The sequence below is a fragment of the Vipera ursinii genome (assembly GCF_947247035.1).
Source record: "Vipera ursinii genome assembly, chromosome: 2".
NCBI lineage: Eukaryota > Metazoa > Chordata > Lepidosauria > Squamata > Viperidae > Vipera > Vipera ursinii.
In genome coordinates this window covers 243,290,535-243,309,782 of record NC_139513.1, presented here as the reverse complement: position 1 = coordinate 243,309,782, position 19,248 = coordinate 243,290,535, and the positions used below count along the sequence as shown (strand labels likewise).

General features: G+C 35.5%; 1 protein-coding gene across 3 annotated transcripts in view; it reads right to left on the bottom strand.

Moving 5' to 3' along the window:
* Positions 1–19,248, bottom strand: part of DTWD2 (DTW domain containing 2) — an 86,377-nt gene that overhangs the window by 5,031 nt on the left and 62,098 nt on the right. Inside the window, exons 5-7 of one of the 3 annotated variants that reach the window (XM_083356265.1) lie at positions 12,657–12,746; positions 6,539–6,667; positions 4,841–4,893 (exon numbers count right to left, since the gene is read on the bottom strand). In XM_083356265.1, coding sequence (XP_083212391.1) covers positions 4,888–4,893; positions 6,539–6,667; positions 12,657–12,746 — 225 coding nt within the window. In that variant the 3' untranslated portion in view covers positions 4,841–4,887. The remainder of the gene's footprint in view (positions 1–4,840; positions 4,894–6,538; positions 6,668–12,656; positions 12,747–19,248) is intronic. The other 2 variants (XM_083356263.1, XM_083356264.1) reach the window with 2 other exon arrangements.

Here is a 19,248-nt window from a genome sequence, read left to right as displayed (position 1 = left end):
ACAGTTATTTGGAAGTGATATTAATCTATAAATAAATTTGCTTGAGGCTGTGGAATATACCCCTGGGGTTTGTTTTTTTTAAAGCCAGTAAAGCAATTGGTGGAGCAGTGGGCTAATGCCTCTTTAAGTAACACCAGCTGCCTGCCATTAGTGCAGGTTCGCATCCCACCAGGCTCAAGGTTGACTCAGCCTTCCATCCTTCCGAGGTAGGTAAAATGAGGACCCAGATTGTTGGGGGCAATAAGCTGACTTTGTAATAATGCTGCTTGGGGGGGGGGGCGAAAGCCCTAATAAGCAGGCATATACATAGAATGAAGGCTATTGCTAAGCACATTGATTTGTGCTTTAGATTGTAAGCCGCCCTGAGTCTTCGGAGAAGGGCGGGATATAAATGGGATTAAAAAAAAATTTCAAGCATAATTTTAAAAGCAGTTACAATCTCAGTTTCATGGTTTACACGCGGAACTGCTTAGTAGTATCTCACTACTAAGAATGAGTTTAGCTTCTATTACTATTTCTTGCTAAATAAACTAGAAATAGTAAATTAAGGGAAAATATTTAAATCAGAAGTTGTCTGGGCAAAGAATCTAATTGTATACAAAATGTACAAAATTGTCCCTGTAAAGAGGGTAAGTAGAGCAGATTCCTCTGAGCAAAACGCCTGCTGTAGTTTCCCTGGCAATAATATTGAAGTTATTTGTCACTGCATTTGTTGGTTTTTTTTCAATCAACCAAGATAATTTTGTGTTCCTCTCTGCAGTGTCATTTTCTAGTTGTGTGCCAGTTACCATCGATTACCAATTTCTTTACTAAAAACAATGACTGACCAATATCATTATTGAACAACAGTTATAAAATATTTAGTATGAATTTAGCTGAAAGGATGAAAACTATTCTGCAGTTCTGCAAACGATTCTGCAGGATTTTATACATGACGACCGGTGTGGTTTCTTACCTAAAAGACAGTTGATAAAAGCTATCAGAAATATAATTTTATTATATTAGAATATTTTGGAACATCATAATGAAAAACAAGATGTGTTGATCTTTATTGATATGGAGGAAGCATTTGAAAATTTGAACTAGACTTTTCTATTTAACTTTGGGAAATATGGAATTTGGAGAAAATTATTAAATGGCTGTGATCAATATATACTATACAAACAGCACAAATTAGTCAATGGCAAACCGACTAAATCTTGTGAGACTTATATACCACTTCACAGTGCTTTACAACCCTCTCTAAGCATACAGAGTCAGAATATTGCCCCCAACAATCTGGGTCTTAATGTTACTTATCTCAGAAGGACGGAAGGCTAACTCAACCTTGAGCCGGTGATGATCGAACCCCTGGCAGTCAGCAGACTTAGCCTGCAATACTGCATTCTAACCACTGTGCCACCAGGGCTCATATACATAAAAAAATATGAAAGAATAGCTTTGGTAAAAGTTATAGAGTGATATAGAAATCTGCAGATAATTTAATGGAATAATTAAAAGTAATAAATATATGAATGAAAAAGCTAAAGAATCTGGTGCATTAGCTGGATTTAATGTTAACAAAGAGAAATAGAAGAAGTTAATAAAAATTATAAATATGGAATATCAAAAAGAGTTGATGGTAAAAACTGGTTTCCATATAGATAAAAAGTGAAATATTTGGGTACTACCATGATTAATATGAATTATATATTATTTCAAAATAATTATATCAATGTATGGAATGAAATTATGAGAGACCTATTAAGATGGGAAAAATACAATTATCACTGTTTAGAAGATTTTCTGTAGTTAAAGTATTTCCTAGAATTTTGTTATTTTAAAAAAATACCTTTTTTGAAAAATGACAGAAAAAAAGACGTCCAAATTTATATGGCAGGGGGGTAAATCAAGAGTTAAATATAAAATTCTTGAATATGCAGAAGAAAATAGGATTAGGATTGCCTGATTTTAAATTATATTTTGCAGCCTGCTGCTTGGTTTGGATGAAAGAATGAGTGTTGTTGAGAAATAAAATAATGCAAGAATTAAAGAATATAACCTGATATTTGGTTGGCATTAGTTATTATGGCTTTGCAAAGTCAAAAATTAATGTAGATATAAAAAACATTACGTACAAAGTACCATATTAAGAATATGGAATAAATATAAATATGGGCTGTGCCTGAAAATACCTCATTGCTTTTGGTATAGGAAAATATTTTAAGAAAAGAAACAGTGGACAAAGAGTACTGATTAACATATCAAGATTTATCAGTACAGGAAAATGGAAAAATGAAGATAATGCCATGAGAACAACTGAATTAATTTTCAAAGGTTTTCATCTGCCCATTTAAAATAAAGATTTAATATAGTAAAATATTACTGGAATTGAGCAATAGAAAATGAAATTTGAACTGAATTATATAGAAATGATGAACATGTGACTGTAAAATGTATAAAGCTTCATTAAGATTTGAACGGAAAAGGAACAGGTTAAATGAGAGACTGAGCATCACACTGGACTCAGATTCAGAACAGGAAGACTTTGGTTCTGGTGCATACTCAGCCACAGAACCTCACTGGGTGACTTTGGGTCAGGGACAAAGATAGCAGGATGGATCATTTGCCACAACAACCTTGACCACCTCAATGAAAAGCAGAATATCAATTTAATGAATAATAAAAATAAAAAATACTCTATGTGGTGATATGATAAAGGACTGGATTGTTTTCTATTTCTGTGAACTCTCTAAACTTTTATAACTTTTCCAGTTTCATTATGACATGACAGATACAACTTCCAAAACTTCAAGGATAGCCATTGTTTTGTTTTTTTGCTACATAGTAAACTTATGTTTTTCAGCATATTACTTATATTCTAATGTACTATTTAAAGAGTTTCATAAAGCTTTTTCAGTCTATTTGGTCTAAAAGTTAGCAATAAGGAATAAGCTTTATATTAAAAATCATCTCTGGAAGAATTTCTGGCAAAGCTGACAGCCATTTCAAGTGACATGTCCAAAAGGCAAAGTGCATGGAAAGCATTTTAGCATTTTGACAGAGTCTTCCATCACAAAGCAGTGGGATCTCTTACAAAACAAAGGTTAATGTCTTATTGTTCTTCCTTGACCTAGTAAAATAAGCTTAACCTCTAGGGATATCATGTGCCAAATTCTTGTAATGTCATTTGGCAATTTTAAGTAGATTGAAATAGCTCCTATGGTAAATGTTTTGACATTTACTTTTTAATCTCATATAAATATGTACATATGGGAGTGGGCTTACAGATACATTTTAATCTTCATGCTGATTACCAAGTTCTCTTAGGTCATTTTGAAAAATAACTTGTGAAGCAATTATTTTGCATGTAGGACTATTAATCACTTAATTGAAATAAGATTATGAGCATTCTATAACAATGGTAGCAAGTGAAAATCTGGTTAACAGAACAGACTGAAAAATAGATAGAAGCAGGGGTAGCAGAAGGTAAAAGTAGAACTTTCAATAATTCCATATTATACAGACAACCCAGACCCCACATTGTATTCATGTTTCATGTACTATTTTTCATGATTATGTGTGATATGTGGATTTTCATCACAATATTTTTGAGACCTATTTCAAGATAGAGCAACAATATCTGTCCATCATCAGTTCCCTCAGCAATAATGAGACAGCCAATTTAATTTTTACAGAGTGTGAGGTTATTAGGGAGACAAAACAAAATGGGATTTGAGATCCATTTTTCAATTTAGGAAGGTTAATCAGCTGCTATGGGAAAGGTGATGGTAGAAGACAGCATTATTCCGCAGCTTTCCATCCTAGCCAATACCTATTTTCATGGTTCCAATAGATCAGACCAGGAAAAAAAACAGAAATCCAAGGCAAAAGGTTTCCTTAAAGAACATATTTATTAGCTACAAAGTATTGCCATGGTCAAAAGTGAAACCAAGACTGAAGTTCCCTCCCCACTGTTACAAAGTTACAAAGTTGATCTTCCCACCCCAAAGTATGTCATAAATCACATTCCCCAATAAACTACTTTGGCAGGCTTTCTAACAGAAAGCTCAGTCCGCCAAAACCCAAGCAGCAATGACCTTGGTTCCCACAGGACAGCTTATTGTTTTGTCTAACCGCAAAAGCACACATCCCCCCCTCCCAACTGTGACAACTGAAAATGAAGTTGCAGCGTTGACACCTACTCTTTCTATCTTCTTTCCTTTTTTGATCACAAACATGGTCTATTGTTTCTAAAAGGTTTGCCATATTCTTGTCCTATAATTTTATACCAAACGTCTTCCTCATATCAAGAATCCTCTACTCTTCTTTGAAAAGAAGACTATAGCCATTCAGAACAGTCAGTGTTGATTTTACTCAAAACTGAGCGTGGCTATGTGAAGGAAAAAATATCCCAAGCTACACGTGGGATGTAAATTGCAACTCCACCAAATATTCAAAAATATTCTTTTACAATGCTAACATATTGATTTTCTTATGTCATGGTAAAGGAAGGCTATATGTTTCTCTTTTTCCCCCTTTTTTATTTTCTTCTTATAAACTCCCTTTGCATTTATATGATGAAAGGACTAGTTTCTAAGCCTTGTCATAATTGTTGGTTACACAGCAGTTACACAAGGAACTGCAGTCACAGCTTTGAGTTAGGAGATTAATGACACTAAAATAACAGCAAGAAGGAAAAGTTATGAAAGAAAGGGGTGATTAAGAATCAAAGGAGGCACAGGAGGACACCACAATTTCAAATACAATTTTTGGAAGCCTTGGTAAGTAAGAGGGACATATTTCTGAATAAAGTAATAAGATTAGGTTGTTGCTACATGGTTGTAAATCTTATACCTACCTCATTTCTCTCCTTCCTCTTATATCTGTTTACCTACCAAGCTTAAACTAATGCTGTACATGGAGGAAAAAAATGCATTTTTGCTAAACTTAACTTGGTAATGTCCCACAAATGTATGATCAAATGACAGCTATACAATGTATTTAATGAAGCAATATCTTACTTTTAACATATATTTCTATATTTATTCAAACCTGCATATCCACGTTATATAGATTAAAAGGTGAAAATTCAACATTTCTCAAGTTATAATGGCAACTGGAATGGAAATTTCCATTGCTAAGTAATGCAGTTGTAAAGTGTGACATCACATGATTGTATCACTTATTGATAGCAGTCTTGGCAGTCCCAGTTGCTATCATGTCCAAGACATGTGGAATCTTAAGGGGGAAGTGATGTTGGTCCCAGGTATGTGAGAGACATGAACTGGTGGAGACAAGCAATAAGAGGGCCAACACAGGCTGGCCATAAGTTGGGGAAGGTCATGGGAGGCCTGATGGAGGCCATGAGTAGAGGGGTGCTGCAGGTGGAAGTGACTTACTGGAGTAACCTGAGAGCTTCCCCACCAGCTTCCCCATTGACTTATGTGGGAAGGCAGCAGGGAAGGTCACAAATGGCAATCATGTGACCAAAGATGACTGTAATGAAGTTGTGAGTTGAGGTCCCAAGTACCCAGATCACAATCATGTGACTGTGGGGCTTCTGCAATGTTTATTAGGAATCGGTCTCAGTCCATTTGTCACCATAACTTTGGTCATAATCCAGTGCCACCATAACTTTGATAATTGCTGAACAAATGCAAGCAAAGTTATGCAATAAAACCAACAAATCAAGTGTCTTACTAATCTCATATGCTTGGCATAAAGGCACTGTTAAGCTCGAAGCATGCATGCGAGGTTGCCATCATTATCACTTCTCAGTTTGCCAATGAACTAGGGGGGAGGAGACAGGAGAATGGAATGCAAGCTCTAGACAACAAGTAATCCGCCCCGTGTGAACCAAGGACATTTCAGCAGGTATTTGCAAACCCACAGACACTTTCTCATAACAATTTGGGACTCGAATGGACCATGTGACCTGCACTAATAGGGGAGGGAGAATTCTATATTTTAATTATAATGGTTTGCATGGAATTAAGCTGGTTTTTGCTTCATTTGTACTCAATGATGTACTCAATATAGTTTTGCATTAATGGTGCTTTCTGGGTTGGGTTCGTTAGTCGGAACCTTGACAGACACATTATTGACTCTTTCTTTGAAATATTTCCAAATTCTCCTTTATTTCATTAGCCACTCCCAAGCACCCACCCACCCACCTCATTTAGCTAACAAAATGACAGTGAAAACCAAGGAAATTGATTTTACATGCTTTGTGCCATAGTGGAGCAACAGTACACAATGTTGAAAAAGAAGCTTTCTGAATGCCTATCAAAGAAGTGGTATGAAGCATATGAAAAGAACTGGCAAAATTAATGTAAGAATAAGGGGGTAGAAAAAAGAAACTTAGGAGAATGATATTTCTTTCTGCCAGGTTTTCTAAACTTAACGTATTACAGATCTTAATTAGGAAGATTTAAGAAAAGATAAGAGTAAAAAAAAACTGAACTGTGGCCAGTAAAACAACCTGGTTTTAAAAAAATAAGCATAGCTTGCATTTGATAATTCCATTAGCGGAGCACATGACTTTAAAATTACCTACCTCTTTAATTGCATCATTTTTTTCCATAATGGTTAGAGCAATAGCTGCACATTCAAGTGTGGACAAGCATGTATTTGTGGGCTGGGTACGAATTATGTACTGACTTGAAAAGCTGGTTTTCAATTGTACCTGAAAACAGTAATTTCAGATTAAAGAAATAGATAATTAAAACACAGTGTACTCTGTTTCTAAAATATTTCCTTTAATTATATAAGATTTTAGTTTTTAGTAATAATCATTAGCAAATGTTGTAATGACACATGTATTTAATGCAAGGATTTGCAATAAATTAACAATATTTTTATATGTATTAAAAATAAGGAAAACAACCTCTAAAATTTTTACCACCAAGGCAAAAACAAACCTAAAGTAGGACTGCATTAGCATAATAATGTCTGTACGGATAGACCTATAAAGAGACTGTAGTTCAAACTGCTATATGATTATTGAATTGGATCAAGCATTGGTGGAACGAAACTGAACAAATTGGAGGGCGGGGAAAGTAAGGTGATTTCTGCTGATTGCCTTCCTATCAAGAGACACTTATACCCATAAAAATATTTTGATGAACGGTGCAGTGCTCCAGAATGTAGTACCAGCTTTGCAGGGAAAAAATTCTTACATAATCATCAATTTCAGTTATAGCTTTTACAGAGCACATTTTTGCAAATGGACCAACAGAATATACAATGAATGTTTAGCTTGCTCACACTACAATTTTACAGCTAGTAGTAAGATATATAAAAGTAACAGATTATTCTGAGAACAAAATATTTATTTTTGCAAAATGGAACAGACTGTCAATCTTCATATTAAATTTATATTACAAAGGAGCTTATTGCCTAATGAGTCATTAAATATTACATCTGCTTATTACACTCAATAGTTCACTGTACAGTATCAAATATGTCTACCCAATGGCAGCTATGCATGAAAGACATTTTTAACAGTTAATTACTTATCTGGAGAGTCCTTATTCATGTTTCATTGTAATCTGAAACATAGTTGTCAAGAGTTTACATTCCACAACTGAATAGGGCTTCTTTGCAAAGTTTTCACTAACATCAAAGAAAACACCACACAACTAAAAAGCAATATACAAGTGAATGTAAATGATGGCAACTACTCCTTAACTATTATTAATAAACATATTTCCATGTTAATTAAAATCATAACACAATATTAATATTTCATAGTCTTCTATATTCCCACCATGACCAACATATTCTCAGTCTCTTCTCTACAAATAGTATTTAGGTAGAATATAAAAAAATCAGAGTTGATAGACACTGGATTTCTCTAGCTTGAATGTAGTTAACTCTTATTTCTGTACAATGTTATTATAATTGGACATTTTTAAAAATGTGACAAAGAAAATTTGAAATGTTTTTTCTAATCCTGCTTATCTACAACTTTATTTCAAGATCATATGGACAGAGCTTAGAAAGAGACTGTTCTAACAACCTTCTTAGTATTAGATGAATTCACTATCAGTATTAGGCTTTTATGTATTTGCATTTCTAGTCCAACAACTCTTAAAAGTCCAAACAGCAAGATATTCAAACTGAAAAGACAAAAGCAGAAACTAAAACTTTAAAGTAATATAACATCATAAATTATTCCCAAATGTTTTCCTTTTTATCTATACATGCAATGATAACTAAACATTAACAAGAAGAAAATAGAAGAGAGAGAAAAAACAAAACTCGCAAAATCCAAGCAAATATTCTTTATCTAGTTTGGGAGTATATTTTGCTATTTTAATTACATGAACTTTAGAGATATAAAACTATACACATCTGTATTTAGAAGAGAATATATGTAGCTCAGGGTTGAACTGTGAGGTCCTTGGTGTTCTCTGGGCTTGGTTGTTTGCTTACAGACACGTTGTTACCAGAGTAAGTAACATCTACAACTCTAGAAATGAAGACACTACCTAGTCTGGTAACAGAGCATCTACAAACAACCAAGCTCAGAGAGCATCAAAGACTTTACATTTGTTGTTATATTTTTATTTTAAAAAGATGTCTCTCTACATGAAAGCCATACCTTAGGATAGATTTTTAATATTGTGTTTTTGTTTTGTTTTGAACTGTTGTAAATTTCCCAGAGTCGTGTATTTAAAATGAGAGACTATATAAATTAAAATCATAAATAAATTATTCCGTAGATAAAAGAATTACACTCAGTAAATATATAAAGAATTGCTGATGCATTCTGATTGTTTTTACCTTATCTTTACAATTTATTTTCTTTATGGGCCTCTAATTTCATTTTTTTCATCATAACAGAGTTATGCAATATCTTCTGTTAAAATTTTAATAAGATTTTTTAAAAATGAGCAATAAAATAAGGTAAATAAAATGAATGGGCATACTAGTAGTACTGAAAGGGAGTGCAAAAATAGAGAAATGAAGAGTCCCAGAACTGTACGGAAAAGAATTTGCAGCTTTCCTGAGCTGGTATGAAATAATAAATAGTACCCCTACCCTACATGTAATCCAAATCTTTTTTAAAAAAGCTATGCATAGCAAAAAAAAATCCACTTGCTGCTGAATAAAGTCCCATCAGTTACTTCCTTGATGGAAAAAGAAATGCACAGCTAAACTGTCAGCTCACTTTTGAAAATTACATCAAGAATATAAATAAATTAGTCAATTGAAACATACTGGCTTTAATTTAAAATGACAGTTTAAGAGCCTCATGTTTTTATATTCTACAGGGAATAGCTGCCATGCAACTGTAAGGAACAGATAGTCAGAAAAAGTAAATTGATGTCAGAAAACTTTTGTTCTTTATGTTCTTATGCATCCATATGCCTATGTAATCTTGCTACCACTGCATGATATATTTACAGAAATGTTAGAGTGCATTTCAATGACCACAAAGAAAGCTTTTCTTAAATTACTATTTTCACTTTGGTCATAAATACAGTTTTCCATACTTTATGGTTGTTCTCAAAGTAAAGAAACTCATTTTTTTCTTATCTTATTAAATGCATGGCTAGATGCTGGCAGAGTTAGAGAAAGTGCTGGGTTAGAATTTGGCACACTCCATAGAAAGATCAAGAAAGACCAATCTGTCCAAAATTATGTTATTGGATGTCTCTGGAAAACAGAATGTTTTGTTCCTATATATAGATATATGTAACAAATTATTCATGTGGCACATTACACACACACACACACACACACACACACACACACACACACACATGCTTTATTTAAACTAAATCTGTATATTGGTGACTGCATGACCTCTGTATATGCCACAGGTCTGCAACACGCGGCTCCGGAGCCGCATGCGGCTCTTTCAGCCATCTCCTGCGGCTCCCAGTCCTCTGCCATGTGCAGTCCAAAAAAAAAAGGGGGGGACTAAAAAAGTTCAACCAATCAATTCAAATATGCAGGGTAGGTGCATATCTTGCCTTGGCTCCACTCTTCAGTCAAACCCTGTTCTGCGCATGCGCGCATGTATGTGCATGTGCACACATTTTTTGCGGCTCCCAGTTTTTCCTTTTGTGAGGGAACTGGTTCCGAGTGGCTCTTTCACTGTTTCAGGTTGCTGACCCCTGGTATATGCCATATGCTGAATCAATAAATACATTTTGGATGCATTCTGTAAGTGCCCATTTGACATACTTTGTTGTCAAATAGGTTGTCTTATGATACAGCATTTTACCCCGTTAGTGGTAATGGGAATGAGAGTTTTTAATAACAAAGAGATGTTATAGCATATGTCAAGAATGGGCTCTCTCTCTCTTTTTTTTATTTGGTCTTACAACTTCTTGCCTATGCTATAAGAAATTACAGAACCATTAATGTCGTTATAACAGTGAGAGAACTGTATCATATATTTTTAAGTACAGATGAGACTGGGAATTTAAAAAAATAACAGAAAACAATAACTTGGCAAACCATATCTATGTTGCTGCTAAGAAAACAAGCATGTGATGTCTCTGTAGCCATCAAGAACTGAGTTTGACTCAAGGGATTTATTTTAAAGATTTGCTTTCCCTTTAGGGCTTACTGCACTTTCTAGAGTAGGCTATTTAAGTCTTGCAGCTGAAATAGCTATATAAAATGAGAGAGAAAGAGAACAGTATTCTCACATTCTCCATGAGGAATATCTAGACTCTCACTATTCTGTCAATAATTTAGTTTCCATATTTCTGGGACACCAACTGCCATTCAAACTCTCTCATTTTAAGACATTAGCAAACTTTAACTTGTAAAATGCTAATTTTAATAAGAAATATTGCTATTAGAAAAGAATTAAACTGAATAGCTGTTGTACTTGAGAATGTTAAAATACCAAGATAGTAAAATAAAATTAACATTTTAAATCTCTGTTCATATATTAAAAAAACAGAGAACTCTTGAAAAGACCTGTATCACCTTTTTGCTCTGTGTATAGTCTGAAATGGATGTCAGGCAACCAATCAATATTTTATGCAGTGCTATTCTTTCAATAATTAATTGAATAGAAAAGTGCAGCACGAAAATGTAGGTACTGAGCAGAATAAGGATTTCAAGACTGGGTCATGAAATGAAAAGGGGGGGCGAAAGATTTATACGATCTGAAGAGAAACCAGAGTATGAAATGAAGAAAGAAATGTTATAATGTACATTGCAAATACCATTTAACTTAAATTAATTATAAATATCAGAAACACTCTAAGACAAAAGCCTCACTGAAGTGTTTGGAAGGCTACTAATTCCCTGCATTTTCATTTCTTTTATTTGTTAATGGCACTGGATATCTCCTGAACTATGAAAGAAAAAAAATCATGCAATAACCACATATGCACACATATACACATACCTGTAAGATCAATCAACAAAACTTTAAAAGGCTCAGAGTACCAATTAAAAATACAACTACATATTTTAATTGAAATAAAACAATTGGATTTAAAAATGTATAAATAATATATTCTGAGCGTGAAAGAACCAACTTGGTAATGGCAAAGGTGAAATCCAGATGACAACCCCAATTTATAAGCTAGAAGTAGATAAAAGGGGAGGAGTGTTCTATGCTCTGCTGTAATAAACCATATGATAGGGTTGACCGGATTCTAGGTTAGTTTAAACCTAGCTTTGCTTCAAGGAAGTCTCTTGCTTATTGCCTTCAGAAACAGTTCTTGGATCTGGAATAGAAAAATTACAGTGTAGACCTTCTTCTAAAATAAATAGTACTGTTTAGAATTTCAATTTTTCGGCACAGAATTATTCCCTAACCTTACCATTTTCTTTTTTAAACAGCCACTTCACCTAATTCAATTGCTACAGAATTGAATCTTTATCAAATTATTTTTCCATAGGGTAATTACATTTCAATTTTATAAAATATAAAATATGAGATGGTATCAATGTAATTTTGTCAGATCTGCAAAGACTCAACAGAAGTCTTTGAATATAATTAATCAGTTTGGATTCATATTTAGTAGACTTAATATTCAATAAAAATCACTATTATGCAATCCACTACAAACACAATTGGGAATTATGTGACAAACCGTAAGAAGTTCAAAATGGAATATCAAGGAAGGATATAATAATACCTGCAGTGTTGAAAATGGAAAAGTTGGAGTGGATGTAACCCACATAAATGTAAGTTCAATACGTATATACACCCATGTTCTCCTTTGAACATAGATGTCTACATAGCAGATTTTGTAGATGCCCTTATTTTATGGACAATATCAAAATGAAATAGACTAAATAATAGGAAATAGAAAATGAAATGCAGTCCAGTCAGTCACGAAACTTTCAAGAATACATAGTAGAACAGGCCATTGGTATTAAACACTTCTACAAAATAATGAAAGTGGCTGTACCAGCAAGATGGACTTGGCACAATATAAACATGAAATAAAATATAAGGAACACTTTTAATATGTTTAAATTCTGAGAAAATAAACTTAAGGAGTTATGAAGAGTGATAAGATGCTGTTAAAACCAGTGCAAAAAATATATATTCTCAGATATTTATTTAATGATATTTGTAAGATGTTGCTCCCACACTGTTCAGAACAGCTTAATACATACAGAAAACACAAAACACAAAAATAATACAATCCTTTTATTAGTTGTTCCCTTATTTTTCAAAATTTTACCTCATGAAAGAATTCTATGTGGATCACCCTGTAGGGGAGAGTTCTATACAGATTTTCAAAAGAAGGTGTTTCACAAGAGAGGTGCCCAACCTGAAAAATGTGATCTCCTCTGATCTCATTTGGAAGAATTTCAAAGAAGAAAAGATTGTGGCTTTCAATCAAAGGTATCATGTATTATTAGATAACAATAATACTTTATTTCCTATGTTAATATCTCTGCAATGAAATCAATAAAGGTAACAGGAAAGAAATGAGAAACATTTTTCTCAATGTAATATGTCTAATTTAGCTGATGCTAGAAACAATAGTATGTTTTGTACACTCTTGAAAACTATTTTGAATCTATAACCATTTATTACAGCTAAACCACTTTAAATTAAACAATTGTTAAGAATGAAATATTCTTAATTTGCACTTTACTTTTACTGTTTGGAGTGTTGTGTGTTTTGAAAAATAGATTATTTAGAATCTAGTTATGTTGCACTTCAGTCTTTAAATAATTAACCTAGTATATACCGGTACATAACAATATATGATGTTTTCCATGGTGAGCTTAACATCAATAACAACATTTATTAAAAAGGTTAAAATAATTTCTGGTGGTATTATCTGTACATTAAAATTTTGTTTAGTCACAACCTTTCACTTATAACATTCTGGACAAGCAGTGATCATGTATCCTAGCAAAAGATGTTACATATGTGCATAAGCTAAGTCAGTAGCATATGCCTTTTTAAAAATATCAAACATGCAAAGAAACAAAAATAAGCCCAAAATATCTGTATTACATCCAGAAATGCCAACTTTGCAACCAATATTTCTCATCCATAACTATGGCAGCCTAAGGATACCTGCATACATGCAAATGCTTCTCTGGGATCAGTAACGCAGCAGGGATTGCTTTTTCCTTCCAGTAACAGATTGCTGGGAAATACCAAACATGGCCTTGAGAATTCCAATGTTTGTTAGAAATTTTTCTGGATGTGGTTGGAAAGAGGCTGTTTGGCGCTGGAGACCACTGCCACGAGGAACACAGCTCTGGGTCGGGGTTCGGAGCAACTCTGGGTGGGGGTTCAGCACGAGCTGTGGCGTGGCAACTGCGGGGAGGGGAATCCCCACAGCGGCTGTGGGGAAGGGAATCCCTATGGCATGTGGCTCCGAGCTGCAGGGGCGCGGGTACAAAGGACAGGCGGTGACGCCATAGCAAGACACTGGCATCGCTCCCAGTGACAGCACCTCTGAGTTCCGGCACCTTTTTTTTTTTTTTTTTTAGAAAAAAAGCACTGGGTACAACAGGCAAGAAACAATTTTTGTTATAAAAAAACACCAGGCACAATTGACGTTCAGACTGAACCATATAAAAGTTCAGAAGAAATAGTTAAAGTTTTAAAACTTTTATGTCATAAATTATGGAATAACATTGTCTGGCCTAGAAGCTGAAAAAAAATAGTGTAAATTTTGGGGAACAGAAATAAAAGAGACTATAAATTAACAAACTGTTGCACTAATTCCTTATGCAAGTAAAGTTTTATTTACCAATTAGTGCTGTGCTAAATGAAGAGGAAGATTTCAAAAGAGACTGCTGAATATGAGATTTATATAGATAATACAAAATAGATAAGAGAAGGATCAAGGAGAGGGAGAGTTGACTTTGCATTATTGAATATAGCAAAGCCTCTCATTGCATAGATTTTGCCAGTGTTGAGAATATTTTAAAGCTAAAAGGCTGCCATATAAGAAGAATCAATCAATGAGGACAAATAAAATCTGATTACTCCTTTAAACAGAAAATAGATAGAAGTAGAATTCATACTAGAAAATAATTATCAAGCTTGACAAGATTGATGGAAATACAACAAGAAGACAATACATAAAAGGACAGAATTCTGCCTTGGGCAAGGGTTTGCACGAGAAGACTTCCAAGGTCCCTTCCAGCCCTATGATTCTATGAGATATCGTTGAAAGAGCTATTATTGGAATCAGGTGAAGATGGTAAGCCTTGACCATGCAGTCATTGAGAGTCTAGTTGAGCAGCATGACTGTAACTGAATCCAGGAGTAAGCAAACCTTGGCTCTTCAGATTTTCTAATTCCCATTAAACTCATCCAGCACTGGCCAGTGTTTATGGAAGTTCAAAGTGTAAAAGGCTTCAACTTATTTAGCTCTGAAATAGGATCTGTGATCAATGTAGTAGAAATCTAATATGTGATTGGTGACATAAGCAAACTTCTGATATTCAGTTTATGAAAGGCAAGGTAGTACTTAGGCTTACTGGATTGTTTATTGTTGACTGATGTTATATTAGCCATTACCATATTTAGGTATATCCAACTAGTAGCCAGCAGAACAACAATTTGTAGTTGCTCTCAGAAAATCACTTTGATTTTTGTGAAGGAAATATTAATTCAGTGACAGCATGAAGAGATAATATCTTTGCAAACAGAGAAAAAAAAGTAGAAATAAAGCTGATAAAATGTGACACTTGCAAGTGAAGATGTTGCAGATTTTCCAAGTATTTATGGCAGTGTTAGTAATAAATGGAAAGATTGAGAATACTCACATTCAAGCAAATATAGCTAGAAACTTTGAATTTGCATATAAACCATTTTGCAGAGACTATATGAATATGAATGAAAAAGATGGAAATAATAAAGAACTAAGGTCTCTAATCCTATTGCATTTAACATAACAGTGAAGGGAGTTTTGGATCCTGAAAAAGGCTATGGTACTATTTGCTAGGCTATACATACAGAATGTAATTAGAGTCAACTTAATATCAGATAGTATAAACTTGATGCAAAAACAGAAAAGGCCAAGAGATAATATGCATAGCTTCATGCACAGCCTTCTTCTTGTAATGTTGCCTGTCCTTATAAGTTAAATTTTCAATCTTGATATCAAGGTGAGGCTTTTCTGGGAAGAAAACAAAAACACATTTCCTTCTGAGTACTAATAGCTTGAGTAAAAATAAGAATTTCTGGGAAGAATATATGATTTGGATTACACAGTTCAACCATGCTTTGACTTTGTAAGCCAGTATCAGGGATTATATAGGTTTGTTACTTCAAACATCAGGTATTTTCTGGGGTTTGATTTGGGCTACATGGAATGGTAATGTGGCTGGTTATTGGAGAGTGATTTTGCTTTGTGTATGTATTTATGCTGCTCTTATATTAAGTTTACGCTGTAAAATCAATCCTAGCTAAAACCTGACTTAGGGCTATCGTATCAAGGCTGCATAAAACAACTAGATAGGAACAAAAGTGCTGTCTTTTAATAATCAGCTTTTCTTTTTGGCAATCCAGATATAGGAGCCCTAGGTGAATACCTACTATATTAGTAAGATTACTCTAGGCCAGGAGTCTTCAAACTCGTCCCTTTTATGACTCATGGACTTCAACTCCCAGAATTCCTCAGCCAGAGTGCTCTAGGCAATCACCAAGCTGTTGGTTATTATGATAAACCTATGATGTCACTTAGCTTTAAGGCTGACTTATATATTAAACAGGAGGATTTAGGTATGTCAGCTTGAATAATGAGATACAAAATATATAGTTTTAATAAACTATTTATTAATTGGCTGATTACAATAGTTTAACTGGCTGCCTAAATACTTAGCTAACTGAAGATTGTTGCTTAGAATAATCCTGACTGAAACACAGTCACAGCATATCATGTACAGATGATAATTATTTAAATACATTGCCTAGCCAGCTGCTTTGGTATAAACAAACTGAATTGGTATATGGAAATGTTGACAATCTAGTTGATTAGTCATACACTGAAATTAAATCTGGACAAGATATTGTATGCTTCTGGAAGTCACAATTTTCAGCTTCTGACAATGGAATAGACCAGACATGTCAAACACAAGGCCCGGGGGCCGGATGCGGCCCGCGAAGCGGTTTCATGCGGCCCGCGAAGCCATCCTGGAAACAGTGAGGGAACGGCCCCCACTGCCTTGGCCCTGGCCCAGAGACCCTCCTTCTGCCAGAGACCCTCAGATCTGTCCCACTCCTGCCCAGGCCCCCATAGGCACCCTTGATGCCAACGATGTAGAGCTGGCCACGCCCACCCAGTAGGCCATACACACTTTAGCCACGCCCACCCAGTAGGCCACACCCACCCAGGCCATACCCACCAGGCCCCCTGAGGGCAACCGCAATGCTGATGCGGCCCTCAATGAAATTGAGTTTGACACCCCTGGAATAGACTATGAAGATTTGGAGAGCAGATATTTACAAAGCAGATGATAAGATGGAGGATCCTCAAAGAGGAATATGATGCAATTGTGTCCTATAAAATAATGAAGAGAAAAATAATGGTAGAAGGTGATTGCCTAATATGAAGAATATGGTCGGCCGAAAGCAGAAATCCAGGACATGACAGAACAATTTCCAATATTTAAATTTTAATGTCTAATAATTGAAAGAGAAAGCCAATTTAGTTTATTAGTTAAGGCAACATGCTAGAGCAGGCATGTCAAACTCGTGACATCATGTGACGTTGCACGACGTATCACGACTTTTTCCCCATTACCGGTAATGGGGAGGGCGCAGTTTCATTGTGATGCATCCGGCCCACGGGCCAGCAGTTTGACATGCCTGTGCTAGAGAGCAGATTATAAATTGCAGTTTCACCTTAGGCACAAGGCCAGCTGGATGACCTTAGCCCAGTCATTCTGTCTCAGCTCTAGGAATAAGGCAATGACAAACCACTTCAGAGAGTCTTGCCAAGAAAACTGCAGGGACCTATCAAAAGTCAGTGCTGCCTTGAAGGCACAAGAAATAAAAGTAGCTTGGAGTTTAACTGAGATCTGTGATTGTGCTTAAGCCTAAATGACCCCCAACTTATGCTGCCTGATACAGTTGTTAAACAAGCGCATGGGTCATTAAGTGGAGCACAAGGTGTCTCCAATGTGAGGGAGGCCCTGAGAAGCTTAGTGCAGACCCGTGCCCATCTGTCTTGGTCCACCACCACCTGCTGAGATACCACATGCTCCATTTCCTTGGGTCCCTTTTTCCCCCACTGAAGCCCCGGAAGGCTTGGGCCTCCTTCCCTTACTCTGTGACCCATCCTGCATTACCTTTTGAAGATCTCCAGAGCTCCCAAGCTTTTCTGTAGCATTGTGCACACCGCATTAGGTAAGCAAAACTTAGGAGTGGTTCACCCTGGTCCATGCAGCAGCCTTATGGAAGCAGCCATCATTTTGGCATGACCAGAATTACGGGCATGCTGAAAATGGTGTCTACTACAGAAAATAGCATGCAGCCCAGGGATGTGTGGCCTGCCCTTCTTCCCCAACATGAAGTTCAGAGATCTTCAAAAGCATGTGATAGATGATGGGCACATGGGGAGTAGGCCGAAGGCCTGCTGGAACCCGGGGAGAGGGAGTGGGATGGAGAGGAGAGAGGCAAGAGGATGCTGTAGCATCCTGCAGTTGGATGCTACGGGTGAATGACCATGGGGAAGCTGCAGTTCCCATAACTTCAAAATGGGTTGTAAATAGCTTTTGGGAGGGGCTGTGTTGTAACTTCTAACAGATGCTAAGTGAATGGTCATTAACTGAAGACTACCTGTACTGGAAATACTATGCTTTCTAGGAAGTATCTCGGTTGCTGAAATGTCTATTTAGTTAAAAATATTGTAGCTCCATTTAGCTGGTAGAAGCAACATGGAATAAAATGCACAAAGCAAAAGATTATTTCCCCATTCTTTCTCTTCTTGGAGAACAATTTATACACCATGGTCTGATGCATTTATTTGCACCATAAATTGGCAGGAATAATCTGAGTGTTTGAAAAGTAGCTGTGAAAAGAAAGGGACTTTCAATTCTTAGAATGTTGCTTGCTCTTTAGTTAAATCCTTCCTTTAAACTGTCATCCAGAAATTCTCTAAGGGTGGAAGAAGAGAGTAAACATGGGATACTGCCTCCTGGCTCTAAATTGATGGTACAGTCACATGTCTCATGAGGAGGCAACACAGTTGCTTCCTCCTCCCCAAATAAATCCACAAAGTTTAAGCATTTTTCTGGCAATAAAGAGTTAATGAGCTGAGCAGGAGTAGAGCAACAATGACATGAAAGAATTACAAACAGTGTTGTTGACATTTTGGGCCTGGAAAATTGTTTCCAAGCACATCTAGATTTTGCATTTGGAGCCCATCAATCCTCTGCACAATGGGGCCTTGCAAATAAAAATACAGTGCTAGGAATTCTATGTAATTCTTACTTTGGTTTGCAAAGATATAGTGCATTGTAATGTAGGACCACTTACAGCACTTGCCCATAAAATGTTTCGATAAACGTTTTTTTTCTAGTGCCCTAACTTTTGTACTGCGCTATCACCTATGAAACTGGCTGTGTTGTCCAACTCTTTAAGTTATATCTCCAAGACTAAATTTGAACAAAGAATAACAGGAATGTATATTCCTGTTGTTGGCTGTATGAGGGCTCCTTTAATGAAACAGTAAAGAAATTCCTGTATCCAACATAGAAATGGTTTGTGTTTAAATTTCTGTTGTCAACCCCTTAAACATCTAGCACTATATTGTGCTGCTAAAGTTCATGCTTCTGGAACAGCTGAAAAATGCA